A 24850-nucleotide genomic window follows, 5' to 3' on the forward strand; every position below is an offset into this window, starting at 1 on the left:
TGCTTGTGATCCATAGCTTGTGGTTTTATAAAATGAGGTATGATGGAGTGGTAGCAAATAGAACGTTCCTTAGTGCTTGACAAAAAGAATGGAAGAATTTTAGGAAAAAGATATCTTGATTGTTTATATTAAATATTTCTTATATTTTAAACTTTTTTCATTTTGAATTTTTTTCATGTAAAGGGTTGAAGGATGCTTGCCCTACTGCCCCAAAAATATGATCCTTGATGAGGTCACCCTCAAATGTGTTTATCCAGGAGACTGTAAGTATGAACCTTACATAATTTATTCAGGAAAAATAAAACACTGGGATATATTTTTTTTCTGTATGATGGCAAATGGTTGTGAACTTAAGTTTTAGAGGGATAATACACTATCATAAGATTCTTCTTCAGTAGCTCTTCCATTGTATTTTGTTTCTAATGACTTCCAAGCATGTAGATCTTCCTTCTAATATTCCTCTGTGTTCCCTCTCCCCAAACATTTTCTTGAAACTAAAGATGCCTATATGAACTATGTGGGCCTCACTTTAAGTAAAACTGATTAAGGGAAAGTATTTCTGTTTCTTTGCAGGCGCACCCTTGGTTCCCACAGAATTAGTGACGCCAGGTAAGCCATCTCTACCCATATAAACAGGTATGGTGACAATTTTAGAGACTAAAAGTTAAGTCCTGGCACATTCTTATTGTACCAACTGCTGGTATTAGTACTGGCCCATTGATAGGAAAACCTCACTGTCAACTCTTGTTCAGCAGCTGTTCACTGGTTCTGCGCGCCATAGTTCCTAAAAGGCTTCCGCGTTTGGTCCATCCCTTTTCCCTTTCAGTGAGTTTAGATAACAAAGATTTTCCTCACTTTTTTAATTTGGGTTTTACTAAATCCTGCTTAAATTTTCACAGTGATTAAGTTGACTCTAAAGAGATGTCAATGTAAATGGCGTCACCCTTGAAAGGTTTCCATTCCTGTTTCTGTGCTCTGTCCCAGCCCTGGAGGGGCCCTCCTGGGCTCATACCCTGGCTTCGCTCCCTCACTGCGAAACTTGCCTCAGAAAAGGATTAATAAATCCACTCACAGTGAGACTTGACAAATTCAATGTATTATTTCACCTGGGGTTATAATTTAGAAAAGCTCAAATATTTATTCTTTAATTTATTTGACTAACTTTAATTGAGTGTCAACTCTGCCGTGCAGTCAACTCTGCCTGGCACTGGGGGGAGGAAGGGAGAAGGGTGATCAAGGCACAGCCTCTGTCCTGACACAGCTGTCAGTCCATAGGCTTGGTGATATTATAATAGGAGTAAGGAGAGTAAGCAGAAGGGGTCTTGTATTTATTTTGGAGGTATGGTCTCAGAAGGGTAACAGAAGCTAGAAGTTGGATAAACTAGTACAAGAAGGAAGTGTGTTCCAGGTAGAAGGAGAAATGTGTGCAAAAGCCTGGAACTAAGAGCGAGAATGTGTCACACAGAGGGACTTGCTAACCTAACAATAGGCCTTTCAACATGAGGGTAAACAAGCATTTACTGAGATCGATAAGAATAGCTATTCTAGGCACTTTGATTCAGACAGAGGCTTAACTACTGTTCCAATTTGGAGACAAAGGCAATGGGTATTCATGAGAAAGGGAAGGGGAGCAATTGCATCAATAGAAGGAAGGCATTCCTATTGGTGCAGATAAATAACATAGTCATGTTAATTCCAAACTATGTTTTTAATTTTCGGTCCAGTAGTCATCAACCCAGTAGTTATAACTGCTTTCTTGTTATCTTTGCAAACAGGTTTTTTTGGGACATGGTGTTGCCCTAGGCTCAACCCAAAGGTTATTTTGCCCAATTATTACAATCCAAAGATTTGAGATGTAAGATATGCCAGGCAGTTCCTCTGGCATGGCAGCTCTAGCTCCACTTCAAAGTAGCTCTGTTTAGCTCTGCACAGGTGTCTCAGTTTGTGGAAGTGTCATACTGTACACCAAAGGGTTGCAGGTTCAATTCCCAGTCAGGGAACATACCTAAGTTGAGTGTTTGATCCCTGGTCAGGTGTGTATGGGAGGCAATGGATCGATTTTTTTTCTCTCTCTCCCCACTCATCCTTCCTCTCTCTCTAAAGTCAGTAAAAATATTCTCAGGTGAGGATTTTAAAAAAGTGGTTAAGTTTCTATTATTGTTTTACAGACTTCAAGCAGGTCAGTGTATCTTGAGCATAGAGTGTGAGGGAAATTGTGCCAAGGGATGGGATGGAAGGGATTATCAGGGTCAGATCACAAAGGGCCCATGGTAAGAAACTTGTATTTTCTTTTTTCTGAAGACAATGGCAAATCATTGAAGAATTTTGATGAGTCCTGTGACATCTTCAAAATAATAGTCTCACAGCTACTATCACTAGTATTCTAATTATTGACCATTTATTTAGTATTTATTATGTACCAGGCATAGGACTAAGTGCTTTTACATTTATAATGTAAATTAAATGCTCATACATTTAATCCTTATAATAACTCTATGAGAGAGGTGTTATTTTGTGCATGCACACACACGTTTGTGTGTGTATAAATAATGGTGGTTAAAAGCCAGGGCTCTGGGATCAAAATTTCTGAGTTTACATTCTTCCTTGAACATTGACCACATTACTTCTCTGCACCTTAGTTTCCCTCTCTGTAAAATGACAAGAGTATTGTTATCAACTTCACAGGTTTCTTGTGAGAAATAAATGAAATAATCTTTATAAAAATTTCTTAGCACAGTTTCTACCACCTATGAATTCCATACGTGATGGATACTGTTCCACTAATGGTGAGGACACCTTCATTTCCAACAGGTCCAGAAATGATTACCCCAACCGACATGCTAACACCCACAACAGGTTTGGAATGTGAGGTATGACTGGGTAATCTTTCAGCTCTTTTGTCCTTTCCTTATAGCATCTGTTCAAGTGTCTGTATCACTCTCCAAATGCTATTAAACTTTTCAGTGTGATCACTAGTCTTTCTTTGCTAAAAGACAATAAGAAATATGCATTACATTTTGACAATTGTATTTTTAAAACCAGTTCAGATATTTCTTATTAATTAGGTTCTGGTTACACTAAAAAAAATAAAATTCAAATGAGGCCTTAAGTGTGATTCTTTAATAAAGAGTTATCTAGTCTGGGCTTCTCTGTAAATCAGGCAGTCAGAAATATTTATTATGTAGCTACTATGTACCAGGCACTGTGCAAGATGAACAAGAGACAATGGTAAGCAAAGAAAGATAAGATCATTGAACTCCAGAGCTTGTAACTGTCTGGGCTGAGACTTGAGCATTTATATCCTTACTTCAAGTATGTCACTTGTTCTGATAAACTAATTATTTATTCAACCAATATTTCTTAGCATTATTTCTGGCCAGGCCCTGGTAAGGTGCCAATGAATAAGACAACATAAAAAACAATATAAAAATTCCTATATTTATGGAGTTTACATTCTGTTGGATGTTCTGAGATAACCAATAAGCAAAGTAAGTAACTGATCATATAAAATGTTAGCGGGTGCTGCTCAGGCGGAAAGTGAAACTATTTTCAGTGAGAGGGTCAAAAATCCTCACTGATAATGTGAGTTTAGAATAAAAGATCTGGAGAGGTTGAAAGAGAGAGCCGTGCAGAGAACCGGAACAACAGTGTCCCAGAAGAGGGACCGGCAAGTGCAAAGGCCCTGAAGTGGGAATGTATCTGAAATATTAAAAGAATAACAAGAAGGACATTAAGTAAGGAAGGAAAAAAATAGTAGTAAGTAAATTAGATTATGTGAGGCCTTGTAGATGATTGTAAAGACCAATGGCTTTTTTCCCTAAATGACAGATATGGCATGGGATGTTTTTAAGCATAGGAATTACATGAGATAATTGTTTCAGGATTATTTTAGCTGTTGTTTTGAGAGCAGGGTGTAAAGAGAAAAATCGAGCAAGTTAGAAGGCCATTGCAGGAATTTAGGCAAGAGATAACGATGGCCTGGACCAGGTGGTAGAATGGTGAAAAATGCCTGGAGTCTGGACATATTTTCAAAAAAAAAAAGAGGTCACAGATTTTGCTCAAGGATTAAATGTGGGGTGTGACTGAAAAAAAAAAACATCAAAGATTCTAAGATTTTATTCCCTTGACTAATTGAAGGATAAAGTTGACATTAATCATGATGGTGTAATTGTGGGACATGAAAGGCCGTGTGCATATAACCATGATTTCAGCTTTGCCAATAGAGAGATTGAAATTCCTTCTAGATATCAAAAATCTGTGGATAGATCTGGTAAACAGAGTCTACCTCAGAGGTTGTTGTGCAAATGAAATGGGTTAATTTGAACAATGGGGAACATAATAATGGTATAAATTTTTATCACTACTATAATTATTACCATAACTTAAATAGAATATGACTTATAAACAAAAAAATCCACCACTTATTTAATTCTTATTTATCAAGAAGTCTGTGAGCTATGTATAGATATTAATTTATAATACTTCTATCCAATAGTCAAACTGATCTTACAGGTGAATGTTTAATGAAATATTGGGATCGGTATTGTTATAATTTTTCTAATTGACATTAACAGAAATTATAGCCAACACTAGCTTTACACAATATAGTATAACAGGTTGATTGCCTCTATAAGTCTGCTTGCAAAACACTAATTGAGACAACTTAGGACAAGACTTCAGTTTACTCAGATGTCTGAGAACATGGGCCATTTTGATATTAAATTGATATTGAGATAAATCTGCAATGAAGTACATATTGAGTAGTTTAGAGAGGTTACATCAACAAAAAGTTGCAGTGAAATTTTAATTGTTTATCTTTCAATGACTGCCATATTTAGAAAATATACACTGTATGGATTGTGAATGGGAAAATTAAAAAAAAATGCAATGGAATATTACTCAGCAATAAAAAAGAATGAAATCTTGCCATTTGTGACAACATGGATGAACCTGGAGGGTATTATGCTAAGTGAAATGTCAGAGAAGGACAAATACCATATGATTTTACTAATGCATAGAATCTTAAAAAAAGACACACACAAATGTATAAACTAAGCAAAGCAAAACAGAGGCAGACCTATAGAAACAAAGAATTGACTGAGGGTTGTCTAAGGGATATGCATAAAATTTTTTAAAATTTATTGAAAATGTTACTTGAAAATGGGAAAAACTCACCAATTTTCTTTTTCTTCTTTCTTTATTGACAGCCTCAACAATTTGATCCTGTTTATAATTGTAGCCAATATATATGCCTTAATATGGAATGGAAGTTGTACAACTGGTCTCTTAGTTGCCCAAAAGACTTGGAAATGCCTGACTGTGGTTTCCGGGGAAGGCCTGTTCAAGTGAACACTGATATCTGCTGCCCTGAGTGGGAATGTCCTTGTAGGTTTGCATTTCTAAAACGCAATCAGTTTTTAATCGGAGGGAGGTTGTTATTTTTTTGAACTGACCACCTCATCAAGCCAAAGTTATTGTTGAGCAAAGTTATTCATTTGATTTATGATTTTGGTTCCAAGTATGTATCTTTTAGATTTGCTTTTTGACAAACATAATAAGACTAATTTAAAAGATGTTCTAAAGGAGTAATTATTACTACAAATGCAAATCATTACTTAATAAACTAAATCCACTCTCTAACATTTTTTTTTAGGTCGGTGTTCCATGTTGTCAGAATTGAGCATTATTACGTTTGATGGAAACAATGCAGCATTATATAGTATGGCTTCTTATATCTTAGTAAGAATTCCTGGGGAAATTATAGTTGCTCATATTGAAAAATGTTCCATGAGTCAGGTAAGTCGTAATCCATTCTTTTGTCCTTTCTCCATAAATCCATAGCTGTAGAACATTGCAACATTAGGTATTCTCAGAGTAAGAAGGTGCTAAAGAGCTCACTGAGATTTATCTTCTGATACTTAAAACAAAAAACATTTCATGTGAATATATTTAGAGACAGATAGTAGTAATCCAAATAATGTTTTTAAAAGTCAAGTAGTACTTTTCTTTCAAAAGTGTTTTTTCTTTATACTTTTTTTTCAGAATGAAAACTCATTAAAAAAACTAGTGAGTATTTGCAAAATGTTTAATAAATTCCATCTGTTTATTGCTAAAATTATGTTTAACTTTATAGAGTTTTAATTTTTTTTTCAAATAAAGGCTTCCTCTGAAAGAATCTCTGGACTTTGTTTTAACAAGTTAAATTTGACAACATCTATACATGAAATACTTGTCCATCGGGCAGCAAGAAAGGTAAGACTGTAAAGATTAAAAATACCTAAATTTCTAAATTTCATTAGATGAAATTGAGAAAAGAGAGAAAATTAAACATATCAGTGGAGTTTTATTTCTATTATGTCTAATCATTCTTTTGCTGGGCAGTCTAAAAGTATTTCTTAATATTACATTTCTCCTTCTATAATGTGCCAACTGTTGCACATATTTCTGAGGTTGACACTGTTGCGGCCACATTAATATGCCAAAGCCTTCTTGGATAACATGAGTGGCCAATCTTCCCAGTGTCAGAGTTAACATTAGTGTTTCAAATTAAACAAAATAGCAATGATGTGGAGAAAAAGGATCATAAGGTTGGAAAGAGTAGTAGCCATGGTACCACAATGAAGACCACTAAGAGAATAGATGGAAGGAGTAGTTTTGAAATGTTGATGCCATTTATTTTTCAGTAAAAAAGTGATAGCTAAAATAAGAAAAAATAAAGTAATAGTTAACTGTATTAATATATACTAAGAAGAGCAAGAAATGATCTGTATTTACCAGATAAGAGTCAGTTATAAGCTGGATGTCTCACTCAGATCTAAATAGTTCTCTCAAAAATAAAAGAAAACAATGTGTAAAGATTTTGTTCAAAATATCTGAGATGTTATAGGCTTTCTGTAAATAATTCTACTAGCACAGGACCCTAGATTCTAAATAAAAACAATATTAAAATTATCCTAAAATATAGTAAGGTGTTAGAAAGTTTAATTTTAAGTAAAACTTTAAAAATATATGAAAGAGGTACTTCTTAAATGATAGCATTTGAACATAACTTTGATTTTGATGAGGCTGATATATTAACAGGAAGTGGGTGGGAAGTAAACTCAAACTGGGGCAGTGGCGTTACTGTGAGCATTGGGACAGATGGGTTTATGTTTAGCCTCAGCTGAACTCATCACTGGTTATGTATTCAGTTAAAAACTAATTAATTTAAAAAATCATTTAGTGAGCGTTTTCATGATAGAAACAACACAGGTCCTGGTCTCAAGTTACTTGTAGTTGTGTGTGGGATGCGTGAATGTGATTATCTGCCAATTGAAAGCAGTAGGAGATACGGTAACAGAATTATAATCAAGACATTATGGAAACAGAAAGAAAGCTCATTTAGTGCAGTTTATAGGAGGGTCAAATAAGTATTTTTGGAAGAGGTGACACCTAAAATAAATCTTAAAGAATGAGTAGAAATTAACAGGCAAGTGGAGAGGTGTTTTAGCTCAAGGTCAACATAGGAGAAAGACACAAAGATGAGAAATCAAATGGTTGGTCAGGTGTAACTTTTATAAATTTATTGCTGGTTACAGCTCATGGTTCCATGTCATTGCCATTATTTAAAGCCCTGTTTTTCAAAGTATAATCCTTAGACCGCTTACATTTGTATTATCAAGAGTACATGCTAAAAATACAGAGTCTGGAATCCTATCCAAACCTAGGAAGTAGAATCAGTGGGAATTCTAATCTTTACCAACCTTGACAGATGATTGTTATAAATATTATAGTTAAACACTAATTTAGAAGGCCAAAGGAAGAACCAGATTAAAGAAAACATCCTGAAAGTAACTTCACTATCTTAAATTCATGTTAGTACATAATGGTGTAATCACGATATATTGAGGAAAACAGACAGAAAAGCTTGCATAACAGAAAACCGTTAAGTTTTGAAGAAAATAAAGGGCAATGAAGTTAAAACGAATGCTGAATATATAGCAAGGCACAGAAAAGGCATAATAAAAGACTTTAGAAGTTATGAGAAGCTGTGGCAGCACCAAAGAAATACATTTTTAAAAACTTATAGTTTATGTTAAATCAGAAGAAATGGGATGATCTGAATTCTCCTAGTTTTCATAATTGCACACATAAAACATTTTTCTGACAGATGTAAATGCATTATGTAATTTCAGGTAGAAGTAGATTCTGTTGTTGTGCCTTTGCCCTTTTCAAATCAAGAACTGCTGATAGAGGATTCTGGTACTATGTATGTGATTACTACTCCCGCTGGACTAATCGTGAAGTGGGCTCATCTTACAGGAATCTTAGACATTCATTTTGGCTCTCAATTTAACTTGTCATCCTATACCGAAGGACTTTGTGGTAAGCATTCCTCTTCAAATCTCAATTTCTTCTAACTCTTCTTTCCTGATCACGTTACAATTGTGACCTCTATTGTCACACTTTTTTGATTTGAAATGTGACATTAACTTTCAGAGCCTCATGTAAATATTGAAGGAAGTAATGATTTCCAAGAATGGGCTAAGAAGCAAGAAATTACAGTTCAATGTGGGTATTTTATGGAGCTAGATGCTTACCACTATTACTACAGTACTGTTTATATCCCTACTACCTCATCTTTATTAAGAATTAATGAAGTGTCAGGCATTATTTTACATACTTTAACTCATTTAATTCAAACTATAGCCCTATGAATAGGCACTAGATTAATATGTAAGTGATGGAAATGAGGCATAGAAAAGTTAAAGGGTTAAATAATGTTTTTTCCTTATTTATTTTTTAGTTTGAAATCAGGGAAAACAGTTGTTTAAGCCATCTTGAAAGTTATACACAGGGAACACAATGTTCTGACAAGCTATTCAAGTTTTATTATAAAGTGTAAAGCCTAGAGGTACTTTTACACCTCAATTTAATATCACAGCAGGGTGGGAGAAAGTAGGTTTACAGATGTTCGTATGGAAAATAATACAAAAATTAAAGAATAAACTGTTCTGTGTACTCACAAATGTAAACCTCATTTTGCTTCATCCTGTCTGTTACATAGATACAAAGAATATCAAGACAAAGGAAATAAATTCGAAATATATCTTTGTATATAACAAAATAAAAAGAATAATACTGGCTCTGGTATCTACTGGAAAGTTAAGAAATGGCATCCATTTCCAGCTCTGTGCTCAACATCATTTTCCTCATTTTTAAGATGGGAATAGTGCCCTGGCGAGTGTGGCTCAGTTGGGAGTGGCTCAGTTCGGCATTGGGAATGTCATCCCAAAACCGAAAGGTTGTATGACTGAGTCCTGGTCAGGGCACATACGTAAACTGTGGGTTCTATCCCCAGCCGGGGCACCTATGGAAGGCAACCATTGATGTTTCTCTCTCACATCGATGTTTCTCTCTCTCCCTTCTCCTCTCCCTTTCTCTCTCTCTCAAAGCCATGAGAAAATGTCCTCAGGTGAGGATTAAAAATAAAATGGGAATAGTAATGTCTATCTTTAGATTGTTGCTAGAATTGTGTATGAAAGTGATTGCAAAAGCACTTAACATATTTCTCAGTACAAACAGTGAACAAATATTCATACAAATATATCTATTTTAATATCACTAAATATTAATTGAATAAAAGTTCATGGATTACCTTTTGAGTGTCTGACACTATGCTTGCTTGGTGTTGACAACTCAAAATAAATAGACTAAATCCTTTCCCTCCCAAATTACACAAAATTCCCATATTTCTTTCTAAAAATGTAAAACATTTAGTGGAAAGATTGGCTAAAATGGTTTACGTATTTCCTTGTCCATTTAGAGTATGTTACATGTAACACAAATTTCTATGATGACTAAAAGATTTTATTGTGGAAATATAGTGGTTATTATTGAGTATATAGTATTGATAATAAACAACTCAATAGTTACTATTAAGTAATAACTCAGAGACTTTGAAAATGTATAAAAATAGTAGCTGCTTTGTAAAATAGTTCACTTGAGTCTTATCTTGGTTGGTGGGTTTGTTTTTGCACTGCACTCCATCCTCTGTATATTTACAAGGGCTGCAGCAACTATGGCAGCAGCAACATTATTGACAATGATATAAGATTTGATTCTGAAAAAAAAATGTTTAACTCATTTCTTTTATAGCTGGGAGCCTTGGGAATTAAGAACAATTATGTCTTAAAGTAGGATGAGTTTTATGTAAGTTATGATCAGGGTTCCAGACCCATTTCTCTGTGCTTCCCTCAGCTTTGCCCTCCACTGGATGAAGAATAAGCTCTCTCCTCTGTCTGTCCTTCCTCAAGGCAGTTAGGCCAAGGCAGGTCCAAGCATGGTGGCCATCAAAGGCCCTTGTCGTCCTCAGGAAGGGAGGTTGTCTGTGTCCTAGATTCGTAGGTCAAATCCTGAGTTTGGCAATGATTGTCCAAATGTTGAACCAATTTGTGTGTCTGGTGACTGCCCCACGCTGACTGGTTTATGCCTGGAATACTTGTAACAGTTTTTAATAAAAGGTGTGAGGGTTCTCTTTATGCTGGTCAGGCCGCTCCGCTGAAGTGGTGTCATACACTAGGTGGTGGGGCAGGGATGATTTCTGAAAGAAATAATTTAATGTTTTCCGGCAGAGTTTTCACAGGGGAGTAGATGCCTAGGGGGCAGTCACCAAATGCCCATTATTATGGGGAACATCTGACAGATTTAAAGAACTTGCTCTTAAATTAGGAAATAGTGCTAGTAGTGGGAAAGCATAAGGATAGAACCAATCTCCTCTTTTTTTACCTGCTGCGATTCTTTCATGCATCTTGACTTCCAGGGTTATTAACCTTAATCAATCACTATTAAGATGATTTAATTCTGCTGCCTACCTCTGGTTTAAGTTAAAAAAATCCTTATGAATGTCACACGTTTTTCTAGGAATTTGCAATGATGATCCAGATGATGATCTAAAGATGCAAAATGGCACAATTATTACAAATATGGAAGACATAGAATTATTTATTGAGAGCTGGGAAATTGAGAAGTTATTTAAAGTAACAACGAGAAGACCTGTCAGAAATTGTACTGAGTATGATTGCAGTCACTGCCTTGAGTTATTAAACAGAAAAGTTTTCATTCCATGCCATGACAAAGTAAGTTGAAAATGACCGTAAATAAGAACTGTCATGTTAGACATTTTGAGAATAAAGCCAATGAATTCCTGTTCTCGCCATGATGTTTTTCTATCAAAAATAGTTTATCCCCAAACCTTCTGTTAGCATGCTTTGGAATTCAGAATCATTTGCTGTTTATAGATTTATAGATACAGGAAGCATTGCCATCTTTTTTCTCCCTATTTTTTTTCAGAACTATATCTACAACTTTCCTGAAAAATGAAAGTCCATCCTATGAAATAAATGCCTCTAGGAGAAAGAGATCAATGTCATTCCTTAACCCAGTATAGAAACCAAGACAGTGGAGGTTTAATCAGTTCCCTATGATCATGGCCTCTTAGGTATATATTTATAATAGAATCTGTCACATATTTAATTTAATTATTCTTTATTAGTCTCTAACTTTCTGACTTTAGGTGACTAGTAGGTATTTTAAATAATCTGTATATTTAAAAAGATCCAATACTCTGGTTTCTCTTCAGATCATATAAATCTGCTTTTTTCTAAAAAGATCCATTATTAAAATCAAAGGACAGACAAATACAGCATTTTATGAATCATTTTATGAAAAGTTAGTGAGCATCTAGCACCTATTAGACATCGTGTTAAACTCTGGTGATCCAAAGATGAATAAGACCTTCTAATTAGCCTCAAAGAATCTAGTGGGAAGGAAAGCCTGGGAATAGGTACTTTGAAGGATACACATAGAAGCTCAGGTTTGAAGAAAACTTCCCAGAGTTTAAGACATTTAAATTATTTAGAAGAGTGAATTTTCCAGGAGAGAGAAGAGAAGAAGGGAAACCTAAGTAGAGAAAATAATATGTTAAAGAGCAAGCTTGGAGTAAAAGACCATGTTAGGAAACATTGGAAGTTTAGTGCAAGACATGTGGGTGGGAAGCGCCTGAGAGGGAGAGTGAGGGAATTGTGAGGGAGGGAGCTCACTGCGGAGCCCTGCTGGACGGGGAGTGCAGCCCCCACCATTCTCAGCCTGCCCTCTAAAGCAGCTCATATTACTGGAGCTTCAGTTTCACTTAGAGATTTGGATGCAAATAAGTTTTAAATGTTGACATTTATCAGTACATGCACTTAAAAATGAAAAAATAGCATATACTTTTAAACTAATTTCAGTGTTATTTTAATGTCTTTTAAAAGCAAAACAGTTTTCGAAAATTGCATTTTTATCTGGGAACGTGAAAAGTTGATTAAATCGGGCAACTTTTCCTCTTACTCTCCAGGCCATAGTGAGGCAACACAGAACACCCTTCAGTCTGTGATAGCCTCAGCTTTTCCCTTAGGGTGGTCCCAGTGAATTTGATGCCAAAAGAAAGAATGTTCATAATTTGGTTTCCCTACATCTAATCTTTTTCCTTCTTCTTCTTCTTCTTTTTTTTTTTTTTTTTTTACAAATCGCCATATATCAGGCAGATGATCTTTTAAAGATGGAAACAGGATTGTGTCATTTCTTTACCTAAATCCCAATCAATATCTTTCAGTTACACTTAGAGTACCTTCCAAACATTTATCAATACTTACCAGGTCCTCTTTGCTCAGGCCCACTCGTCTCCAGCTTCCTCCTGTGCAGTACTGCTCTCCCTGTTACACATCAGGCTTTCTCTTTTCAACTCTTTGAATATTCCAAGTTTTCTTCCTACCAACAGGCTTTTGTGCTTACCCTGCCCCCAGCTTGAATACTTTCCTCCTTCACTCTATTTTAGCATTGTGACTCATTAAAAGATTTTCTTAAATTGAGATCTACCAGGCAGAGAAAAGATCTGTTTTATTCACTTTTGTATTCTTCATGCATAGCATAGAGCCTGCCATGTAGTTAGGTGCTCAATAAATTATAGACGTGTGCATAAATGAATGGATGAAAAGAGGGTACAGGAGAAAGGATATAACTTTTTATTTTGAGTAAGTTAAGTCATGTGGAATTTTAAAGCAAAAATATCCAGAAAAAAACTTAGAAACATAATTCTGGAGCTTACAGGGGATAAGCTGAGGCCAGAGATCAGGTTTGGGGGAGTTCTTAGTACATACATTTTTAAAAATAATACTTAATGTAGGATGTGCCAGAGTCTGTTCTATGCACTTTCCATATGTTAACTCAGAGCAATCTCAAGCAGTAGTAGGCTTATTATTAACTTGATTTATCATGTGAAGAAACGAACACAAGGATTTAAATGCCTAAGATGGTGTTAGAAACTCTGAAAATGTGTGAGACCAGGAAGAGCCTTTGTAGTGAAGATGGGGTCTAGAGAAACACTCAGACTGAGAGGCAGAGGCAAAAAACAATGACCAGATGCACAGGCAATAGAGTACGGTGCCCTCAAAGGCAGAAGAGAGAGTCTAAGAAACAGGAAGTGTTCACGGCTTCATAAACCTCTGAGAAGTTGGGGGAGGTTTAAAACATCGGCGTTCCTGAGGTTTGACAGTTAGGATGTCCTTGATGACCGCTGCACATATTTCGTGCAAAGTGCTTGGAAACTAAAGAGGCAATGAAGGAGATTAAAAAGGAAGTCGAATCTTGATTTTTGTAGATATGGACGTTGTAGAAGAAATGATGGAATATGAAAAATTTTAAGAATTTTATCTTACACTTTGACTTATGTCAGGATTTAGTATCTGAATGTATATACTTGGTTGTGGTGGAGTGGGGAGAAGATGGCAGCAGAGCATCTACACACTGCCTACTCCCAGGTCCAACGTGGAATTACAGCTACATTGTAGAACAATTAGATGAATGTAGATGCTTAGTATGTTTGCTGAATGAATGAGTACAGAGAAAAGTTGGAATAAAGGTTGTTCACAAGTTAAATTATTTAGATTTCAGGCATCTCTAGGTCAAAATGAAACACTGTAGGAAAAAAGAAAACAACGGGTCCCTAATTAAACTGAGGTATGTCAAATAAAATAAATTACTTGAACAATGTATAATATTAATACACATTTTTGAGAAGTATTTATAACCTCATTTAATAAGAAATTTCATGTATCATTATGGAAAGCTTCAGGAGCTTCCAATTTCATCTATAATAGATCAAAGTCATATTCATTATATAGAAAAAATAATTGTAACCCAAACTGTAATATCAAAAATGGACTTTTGCACCCTGGCTGGTGTGGCTCAGTGGATTGAGTCCTGGTCTGTGAACCAAAGGGTCATTGGTTCGATTCCCAGTCTAGGGCACATTCCTGGGCTTCGGGCCAGGTACCCAGCACTGGGCGCATGAGAGGCAACTGCACATTGATGTTTCTCTCCCTCTCTTTCTCCCTCCCTTCCCCTCGCTCTAAAAATAAATAAATAAAATCTTTTAAAAAAGTGGACATTTGCTAAATCCACATACTTTATTTTTTCCATATTTTTAAAAATTTAGTCTTTATTGTATTTTTTTCTCATTACTATTTAGTACCCCACACCAATCACCACACTGTTGTCCATGTCTATGAGTCCTCTTCAATTACAAGACATGCAATATTATACTAGTCTCAGGTGTATGACATAGTGATTAGACATTTATATACCTTGCCACAATAAATCTGACACTATACACTGTTATTTCAATTTTATTGACTATATTCCTTTTGCTGTGCTTTACTTCTCATGACTATTTTCCAACTACCAATTTGTACTTCTTAATCTCTTTCACATTTTTCAGCCATCTCCCTATGCCTCTCAATTGGCAACCATCAATTTGTTCTTTTTATCTATGAGTTTGTTTCTCTTTTGTTTGCCTGTTTATTTTGTTTTCTCAATATCACACAAAAGAAAAAGCATATAGTCTTTGTTTTTCTATGTTCGACTTATTTCACTTAGCATAATACCCTCTAGGTCCATCCATGTTGTTGGAAATGGTAAAATTCCATTCTTTTTCATGGCTAAGTAATATTTCATTGTATATGTGTACCACTTGTCTTTATTTATTTGTCTATCAATGGACACATAAGATTGGTTCCATATAGGCTGTTGTAAATAATGCTACACTGAACACCAGGGTTCATACATATTTTTGAATTAATGTTTCTGAGTTTGATTCTCCAAAGTATTTTAGTCTTGCATAGGGCCTTTAGAAAAATAAAACAATACAATTTATCCCAAGGAACAACATATTTCTAGGTTTCACCACAGAGCTTTTGTGAAAAGATGTGGATCAATTATACCAATTCTTGGAACCATGAATGTGATGCACCTTCTGCCTATGTGGCTCTGTGCAACAATTTTGACATTTGTATCCAGTGGAGAACACCAGATTACTGCGGTAAGTAGTAGACTTCAAATACTGTTTTCCAACAGCCAAACAACATTCCATTTTTTTGCATTCACTTCTTTCTTTGTCTTTTCATTTTTTATCACAAAATAATTTTGTAAGAATAAATGCAAATAAGTTTAATCTAGAAGTTAGAGACCAGCTTCCTCATATAAGCAGCTTCTGTTTTTATCCTAATCTAAATTTAAAGTAGTCCTCAGTTCTTGTAAAAGAATACCCGGCTCACATAATATTAGTGAGAAAAGTAGATTGAAGAAATCACAGAGGACTGAGAAGGGATTTTAATTCTCTATCCTACAGCATATCTTGTTGATCTCCATTTAACCTACCTCATTTCCCCCAGCTTGTTCGTATTCATTTATTAGGTGGAGGGGATGGAGGTTTTTGCCCTCTTCCTCTCCTTTCTTGACATAATATCCACTTCCAAGAAATCAATCTTTCTGGCTTTCTTTGATATCTAGATTCAATACTTTCTCAATTACATGTTTATGTTTTTGTTTTTTTTTTTTTACTTTGTATGTATTCTCTGTTCATTTTTATCTATAGGGTTCACGCTTTCTCATTAAGTTGTAATGCTTTTCATAAAAATTTAGTTAAACGTTTCACCAATCCTGGGCACCTTTCACAGAATATATTGTTAATTTAATTTAAAGAAGTAGTGATTAAATGGTAAAAGACTTTCAAAACGAATGTGACTCAAATGCTCCAACATGAAAGGATTAATTTTCCCCAGGAAAAAAAGGATAAAATGCATAAAGAAAGGTTAATGAATCACAAATAGCAGTTACATGACTCTACCTCAAAAAGGAAGGCGCTGCCCGTCCCCTTCTACCTCCTTTGTCTCCCTGCGCTCCCAGGTGTCATCACTATTCAGGACTGGAATTGCTTGATTCACAGGGAATGTATGACCTCACCAGTTTTACAAGATACTGTCAAGTTGTTCTCCACTGAGATTTTACGAGTTTGCACCTCTACCAGTTCCCTGTTCACTTTTTAGCAGTACGACTTTTTAAGATGACTGAAAATAAGAAAGAATTTATTTTCTAAAACATCATTTATAAACTGCTCAACAATAGTGGTTTCTTTTGACAGTGAAGGATTCAACCTGAGTAAACATTCAGCATTTTCTGTTTTTATGACTTGGTTGAGTTACATATCTGAAGTGTATTTCTTTGCTTATTCTGAGTAGACTATTGCATACCCTCTCACTGCACGGAGCAGAAACTTCATAATAGTAGACTCTGTATTTATGCCAACCAGATTTGGGCTGCCAATTGGTAACATTAATTTGATAGAAATCAGATGAACTTCTCCTATGCTCACATAGTACTAGCTAGACAACTGGAAGATACTAAAAAATACCCCCTGATTTTAAAAAAAATTCTTATTACATAATAAATGAAAAAAACAGACTTTGAAGAGACTGAAATATGAAGAACCATTTTCAAAAAGAAATCTGACATTTCTTCCTTTTATTAGAACTCAAATAGGTTACTTTTATCATTAACAAATTCTGTCCCCTATTACTTGTAGAGCTGAGTTGCCCAGAGGGTAAGGAATATCAACCCTGCGTGCGACCCTGTGAAGCAAAAACATGTCTGAACAGATGGTTCTATGGACATTCTTCATGTCTGAATTTAAGAGAAGACTGTGTGTGCAAAAACGGAACCATTCTTCACAGGCCCTATTCAACTCAGTGCATTCCAGAGAAAGAATGCGGTAAGCAGCACACAAACAGAACATTGTTAGAACTTGGAGAAATGTGCTGAGATAGATTGATCAAAGATAACCTAGGTATTGGAAAGGAAATGAGTATGTTTCTTTAATAAACCAGTTAGTGAAAGACAAATACCATTATGATCTCACTTATATCTGGAATCCAATGAACAAAATAAAGTAATGAATGAAATCAAAATGGAAGCATGGATACATGAAACAGACTGAGAACTATCTGGGGTGGGGGGAGAGAAGACTGGATGAAAGTAAGTGGAGAGATTAGCCAAAGAACATATATATGCATGCCCCATGGACATGCGCAATGATGTGGAGATACCCTGAGGGAGAGGCTGGTTGGAAGTAGGCCAAGGGGGAGGGGGAAGTGGGGACAATTGTAACAGCATAAACGATAAAATATAAAGAATGTAGTTTGATTTTAATAGGATTCTAATAGAAATTATCCAAATAGGATCTTCGGTGGTGATATGTTTTAATCTCTAACTATGACTTTAAAAACTGGGTGAGAGCATTGCAGATTATGAACCAGGACTATAATTTGTAAACTGAATTCAGGTTCCAATTATTTCAAGTATAAGTGATTCAGCTTCACCTCTATAAGCCTAAGTTATGCATCTGTAGAGTGGGGAAAATAACCATAAAGTTAGTGTGGGAATGCACAAAGTGCAAAGCATTTCGCAAAAGTGGTGAGGGAAAAATATTACTCAAAAAATGTCAGATAATATTATCTGAGAGAAAAGATTTAATATCTCTACTTTCATTTTCAAGCCATTGTTACACAATTACACATTGTATGTGTAATTCTGACACATTATCTTCATGGTGGTTTCAGATGAAAAAAGGGTGCAAAATTGAGAAAATTTTAGTATAGTACTTTATCAGCCACAGGGCTCATTGTTACAATCAGGAAAAAAGAGATTTAGCTAATAATTAGAGAAAAAGGCAAGTAGAAGTGAAATGCATATGTGGTTTCAGACACAAGTTTGTGTTTGCCACTGAAGAAGTTTGAAAATATACAGGCATGCTTATGTTTGTTTTTAGGAACCTGTGAGGTTGTTTTGCTAGTGAATAGGATGATGTAAAATAAGTTCATTGGCGGCTGGTTGGTTACTACATTTATCTTTATTATTCCTTCAAAGAACTATAGAGAACCATAGTTATCATTAAGTAAACCTTAATAATAAAACTAATAGAGTCACTAAATAATATTTTGCCTTTTTGCCTACTTTCCATGTTTACATTTTAAAGCTGGAATAATTTGAATTTTCATATGACAAAAATGTTAATGTGAGATAGTGATTACCTTGTTTTCTAATACCACTCATTTTTGACAATTAATACTTTAAAACATGTAAATTCATGTTACTGAGTTTGTTCAAGTGAAGTAAATTGTGTTAACAAGACTTAAAATGAAAAAATAATTAAGCAATTATTTATAAAAGAAGGTATGCAAATTTACAGAGTCGTAGAAGGGAAATATATTTTCTGTAGACTACGTCAGAAATTTCAATGAAGAAAAATGTAAGCTAGTATCTGATTAATGAAAAGACAAATCTGAGAAAGGATGGATATGTGACTTGTTATCTGTGCCACTGGGGCGAGTCCCAGTATGAAATAAAAATATAACAGCTTGATTGATTTTTAGAGTCCAGATTGTGAGTGACGTGACATTGTCAATCTTTTTAAGCATGTACTGATAGAGAAGACCAGCCCCACACGGCTGGGGAGATTTGGAATGGGGGCATTGATGAATGTGCCCTATACCAATGTTTGGAGAATGGAAGCATTATTGCTATAGAACCTGAGTGTGAGGAAGAGCCCCCACCAATCTGTGAACGAGAGGCTGAAGTCGTCCTGGGCATCGTTGATGAGCAGTCCTGCTGTTCAAAGGAAGTTTGTGGTACGTATTCAGGCTGAAGCTTGGCAGTCAGTAAGTTCTGGTAGCCTTTGTGAAAAAGCAGGTGTGCATGATGCTTGGTATTACAAAATATAAGTTTAAGGTAACAACAGAAATATTTCCATAAATTTCATTTGCACTTCCTCAAAGGAGTTTTCCCTCATTATGGTTTTTTGATTTTACAAATACACATGTAAAACTCTGACTACTAGCAATTAATAATATTCAGTAATATAGGACCATAAAAAGGATCTGGGAATCTTTTGTCTTATGACAACTGAGGGTGAAAGACAGTAACAAATAAACCTTAAATTTGCTGCCTTTTCACATATGACCCATTTTGTGAACAGAATGGGTTTAATTGCAGTGTAAAAACATGCACAGTGAGAATTATCTCCCTGCATTGAGTTAGAAACACAAGATTTTACTTGTGTTCACTACTATTTTAATGCTGCTGTTTCCTATTTGCAGGATGTGACATGACCTTGTGTGATACTACCATTCCAACATGTACGGACAGTCAAAAATTGACTGTTGGCCATAGCCCTCTTTCTTGCTGTCCCCAGTACAAATGTGGTAAGTAATCAATCAGGAAAAATTAGAGGGCTGGTCATTGTTTATTTGGAATAGTAGATTAGATTCTCACTCTTTGTGTCTACAAAGAAATGATCTGTTATTAAAGATTGTAATATTGTCTTCCTAAAGATAGTTTTTTTACCTGAAAAAATATATATAAAAATATACACACATATACATATACACACATTATGTACATGTATATAAACTTATACATTATATACATGTATATAGTAATTAACTCATTTTAAATATCTTAATCTTGTGGAAACACATAAGAAATAGAATATTATATATAAATATGTGGATTCAGAGACAATTAAACCATACTACTTTATTTAATTATCTCATACTATACAGTTTTTCAAATATTTTTGTGTTTCTACAGAATGTGACCCACTCAAATGTCCCAGTATTTCAATACCAGAATGCAGAGAAGACCAATTCATGATTCAAGTTCAACAGGATGAGCCTTGCTGTTTTGCTCCTCTCTGTCGTAAGTGTTCTATGAGATAATTTCTTGGAAGAAGGAGGATGTAGAGAAAATCTCTTATTTGATATAAATTTCATGGGACTGATGGAAACCAGTATTTTGCTGTTACAGGAATTCAAATGAATAAGAACAATAGGAAGGAAAGTCCAATGTTTTAATTACAATTAGTACCTACTATATTGTTTATCCATAAATTGGAGTAATCAATTAAGAAAATGAATTAAGAAAACTTAAATCAATCAATCAATCAATAATATTTTGATCCTAGTAAGAACAAGTTATTTCAAAAATCTTAATGCCCTATATTTCTGATAAAATGGTATTATATGCCACTACTTGGAAAGCATAAAGCGATATACTCAAGCAAGTAAGGTCTGTTAAAGCCTTATTTTTTGTTTTCTATTTTATTAATAATAATGTATTTTATGTTGATTTATATACATATAGTAATCTGAACTAATAATTACATTTTTTAATTTTCAACTGTAACTTCCAGCTTCTTGTTTTACTTTTAGTTTGTGAACCTTGCACTGAACCTATTCCACTGTGTACTGATGGGGAATTTCTCACTGTGGATCTTAATACCACTGATGTCTGCTGTCCTCAGTATTACTGTGGTAAGTTTATTTTAACCATGGTAAGTTTATTTTAACCACTTTAAAATATTTGCATGTGTCCAAAATTAAGAAGCTCAGTGCATCTTAGTTATACTGTCACATAAGACCATAGTTGAATTCTAGCATATAAAATACACATTAAACATGTTATGTTTTCATGTATCTAAGAGCTTTTCTTCAGTAATATAATTTATCTACCAAAAATAGGTCAGCTATAACTTGTCTCATCATGCTAGAATTTCTAGTAATCCAATCGATTCCATATCTTCTTCACTTCTTTCTCTTCTTGCACTCCTGACATTTCTCAGGGCTCCTTATTTGATGAGCTATCCTAGTTCTACACTGTTGCATGTGTTATGAATCATTTATTTGTCCTCACCAACACATGGCAATGGGGTGGTGGGAGAGGCAGAGCTGGGTAGATAGGATTTATGCACTACATCAGCGATGACAGTGAACCAAATGGTAGATAGTGAAACTAGCTATACTGCGTGAAGTTAATCTTTATCCATGTAATTTTTCTATTCAGTTTGTGAACCAAATCTTTGTCCTACACCACTACTCACCTGTGCAGAAGATATGAAACTTGTGAAAGAAATTGTATCTGGTCAATGTTGTCCAGTATGGCATTGTGGTAATTAATTTTCATTTTTTAAAGATTTATTACAATACATTAACATGTTCTGATCAATATAAATGTTGATTTTTGCCTTTTAGAATGTAGCTGTGAAAACCTTGTTATACCAACTTGTGAAGTGGTAAGAACACATATTTTGATTGACTTGTCATATAATTTAAATCATTTATTCTTCCTTTACCTCTCTTCTCTCTGACTACTCAAAGTAAAGGGAATTATCCTCTCTAAGGTATATTGAAGTAGATTAAAATAATGTGCCCTGATATTAAGGAGCTGTCAATGTTTTATATTCTACTTCAGACAGGAAAGTACATAACTCATTTTTTTTCCACTGGTGGCTGAGTCTACTAATCTCATATCTTCTTAAGTTCATTGGTCTTAAAATGAAGCAAAATATTAAAAGACACTATCTCAATATTGGCATAGATTGTGATGATAGTTTTATAGATATATCTGTTTCCAAATTCATCAGGTTTTATGTTAATTATATACAGCTTTTTGCATGTGAAATAAAGTAATTGTTTTACAAAAGCATTAATCCAACATTTACTATAGTTATCATCTACTATTTGCTTAGAATGTATAAATAACTTTCATAGAAATTCTCTCATTTGATATATTGTATACAGTATATATGCATCCATAAAGTAGAATTATATTGTATTTTTATCAGGTTCTTAATATTTTATATAACATGTTTAGTATATTATCTTAATGAATCTTCACATCATAGGTATTTTTAGTTCATTTATAAATAGGGAAATTCAGATCTAGAGAGAATAAGTGATCGACTGAGATCTTTAGGACCCAAGGGGTTGTTTTGTATATGTGAGTATTTGTGTGTATTCCCTTATTCTTTCTATTCTGTCTCAGCTCTTTCATTTCCTTTACAAAGTGGAACCAAGACATATGTTGGCGAAAAACAAAAGCAAGTGTGACTATCTTGTTTCTATTAGTGGCCTAGCCTATCTTTAGCTGTGACTCAGTCTCTTAACTGTACTGAGAAAATAACAATACCCATGCCATGTGAGTGAAATATATTAATATAAATTAAATAGTTAGATAGTACCTGACACATAACAAGGGTTCAAAAAGTATTAATCACTTATTCTTACAAATCCCCCCTCCCCAACCCACACAATACTCAGAATGTTAAGCACAAGGAGTAGATCGTCATGGAGAACTTTTTAGGGAAGATGACCATCAAAGAAGAGTTTGGAAAAAAGTGGTAGTCAGGTCAGGAATAATAAGTAAAAAGAGGTGAACTACTCTAACCAGTGGAGCTCAGTTGATGGAGCAGCATCCTGCAAGGTGAAAGGTGACTGGTTTTATTCTCAGTCAGGGCACATGCCTGGGTTGCAGGTTCAGTCCCTGGTCAAGGCACGTAAAACAGGCAACAGATCAATGTTTCTCACATTGCTGTTTCTCTCCTCTTTCTCCCTGCTCCCCCCCCCGCTCTAAAATAAATAAATAAATACATAAATAAATAAATAATCTAAAAGGGGTGATTAAAAAAAAAAAGGTGAATTGTTCCGGACAGGGAGTAGTATGAACATGAGTAAGTGCACAAAAGAGTGAGGTAAGATATGTGTGCTGAAGGATAATGACCTCTCTCTTTCCTTGAGAGAGAGCTTACTTGAGAAGGAACAATGAAGGGTGAAGGACTATATAAATTGATGAATTGGGTAGGGCTTTAAAGGCAAGGCTGAAGAATTTTGATTTGATTTATTCATTTATTCTTTTCCATTATTCATTCACCCAATATTTGTTGGAAACCAATTATGTCTGGTCATGGTGCGAATCACTTAAAAATGTGCAGTCTTACCGTGGGGAGGTCAGTATAGATTTAATGTAATAGGAGATGAAAAAGGTCTTGTATAGGGCAGAAATTATTATAAAAAAGGTGTAGCAGGATAAGGGCAGTAGAACATTAGAGGGCAGGAGATCAGCAAGAGACTAGGATAGCCATTCATGATTGGGGCCCTAGTGTAGTGAGGTCTATATAGAGGAGAAAGAGGGGGATGTTGAATTCAGTAGGGCAAAATGGAAGACTCTGGCCTTTTGCAATATATTTTATAAGTGTGTGTGTGTGTGGGGAGTGGGGAGTGAAGAGAAGGCAGGATAAGGAGAGGAGAAAGAAAAGTAGCAGGAGGAGGAGGAAGAAAAGAGGAAAAAAAGACACACAGGTATGTAGAGAGAGTTCTAAAAAACCTTTAAGTTTACAAAGTTGAGACACTAAGAGTCCAAGAATACTGAATCCGTGGAGAAACACTCTGATAGCCAAAGGAGCAGTTCAGAGGGACTCTGGGATTCTCCTAGAACCATCCTCGCTCAGAGCTCCCCTGCTGGCCTGAAAGAGGTAATGCATGCCCTGAGGCATTTCAATAACTTTCAACACAACAATATAAACTATTCCTTTTTCCTATAGGGTTTTGTGCCTCCTGTGCTCTGTGTCCTTTCAAGCTTCTTTGGGCAGCACTGTTTATGTTCATTCTTTAACCTTTAGTGTGGCTGTTACCTTAACTATACTTTTGTGAGTGTATGTGTCTTTACTGCCTCCCCTGACCTAACCGCTAATCAACGAATCCAATTCCTGTGTGCCCCTCCCTTTTCCTTTTCTTCCCTCCCTTTTAAATGGTGGTGAGTTTTTATCATTTTTCTATGTACTTTTTCTCTGCGTTCTTCTCCCACCCCAACATTTGTGCTAGACATTGGTCCATCTAGTTTATTACCAGCTCAGTTTTCAATGTCTGAATATTATTTATGAATGAAACTTTGCAAGTATTTATTGAATGCCTATTGTATATTAGCATCATTCTGGGTGCACAAAACATAAGCAGTAGTGTCAATATCCCTATATTTTACCCAAATATGTAATCTTCCATGCATGAAAATTTAGTTTTAACATTCATTGTCTACACAAAGATTGACCTGACCCCACTGTTCTTGAGTACTCATTCTGAATCTGAATGATGGCTAAGTGTTTGTTTCACTGTCTAAATATATGTATTTACATATATTTAATATCACATTAGTTTTTCACATAGAGTACAGATATATTTCAACCTAAAGAATCTATGTTAGGCTTTTGCAGTCTTTCTTTTTCTTTTGTTCTTTCTTTCATTTTAGTAATGGCTTTATTAAAATATAATTAACATTAATATACAATTCAGGTACTAAAAGTATACTTTTCAGTGGTGTTTAGTGTAGTCATATAATTGTGCAACCATCAACACAATGAATTTAGAACAATTTATCACCCTCAAAAGAGACTCTACCTATTAGCAGTCACTCCTCACGTCTTTCCAAACTCTCCGGTCAAAAAAGATCACTAATCTACTTTTTATTTCTATATAGATTTGCCTATTTTTGGTATTTTATGTAAATAGGATCATTATACTATGTGGTCTTTTGCAATTTTTTTCACATAGCTTAATATTTTTAAAGCTTATTTGTGCTGTTTCTTGTATCAGTACTTCATTCCTTTTTGTTG

General features: G+C 34.9%; 1 protein-coding gene across 1 annotated transcript in view; it reads left to right on the forward strand.

Annotated features, from left to right (window-relative positions):
* OTOGL (otogelin like) overlaps positions 1-24850 on the forward strand; it is a 126024-nt gene that overhangs the window by 88597 nt on the left and 12577 nt on the right. Inside the window, 17 exon segments of the mRNA XM_054579830.1 lie at positions 184-263; positions 574-663; positions 2812-2870; positions 5208-5385; positions 5654-5796; positions 6043-6066; positions 6160-6252; positions 8175-8364; positions 10903-11117; positions 15253-15394; positions 16937-17122; positions 18825-19037; positions 19506-19610; positions 19999-20106; positions 20619-20720; positions 21250-21354; positions 21438-21478. Of these exon segments, the coding sequence (XP_054435805.1) occupies positions 184-263; positions 574-663; positions 2812-2870; positions 5208-5385; positions 5654-5796; positions 6043-6066; positions 6160-6252; positions 8175-8364; positions 10903-11117; positions 15253-15394; positions 16937-17122; positions 18825-19037; positions 19506-19610; positions 19999-20106; positions 20619-20720; positions 21250-21354; positions 21438-21478 (2074 nt within the window).

The sequence above is a fragment of the Pteronotus mesoamericanus genome, unplaced genomic scaffold (genome assembly GCF_021234165.1).
Source record: "Pteronotus mesoamericanus isolate MK-2021 breed Mesoamerican mustached bat unplaced genomic scaffold, CSHL_Meso_final contig_56, whole genome shotgun sequence".
Lineage (NCBI taxonomy): Eukaryota > Metazoa > Chordata > Mammalia > Chiroptera > Mormoopidae > Pteronotus > Pteronotus mesoamericanus.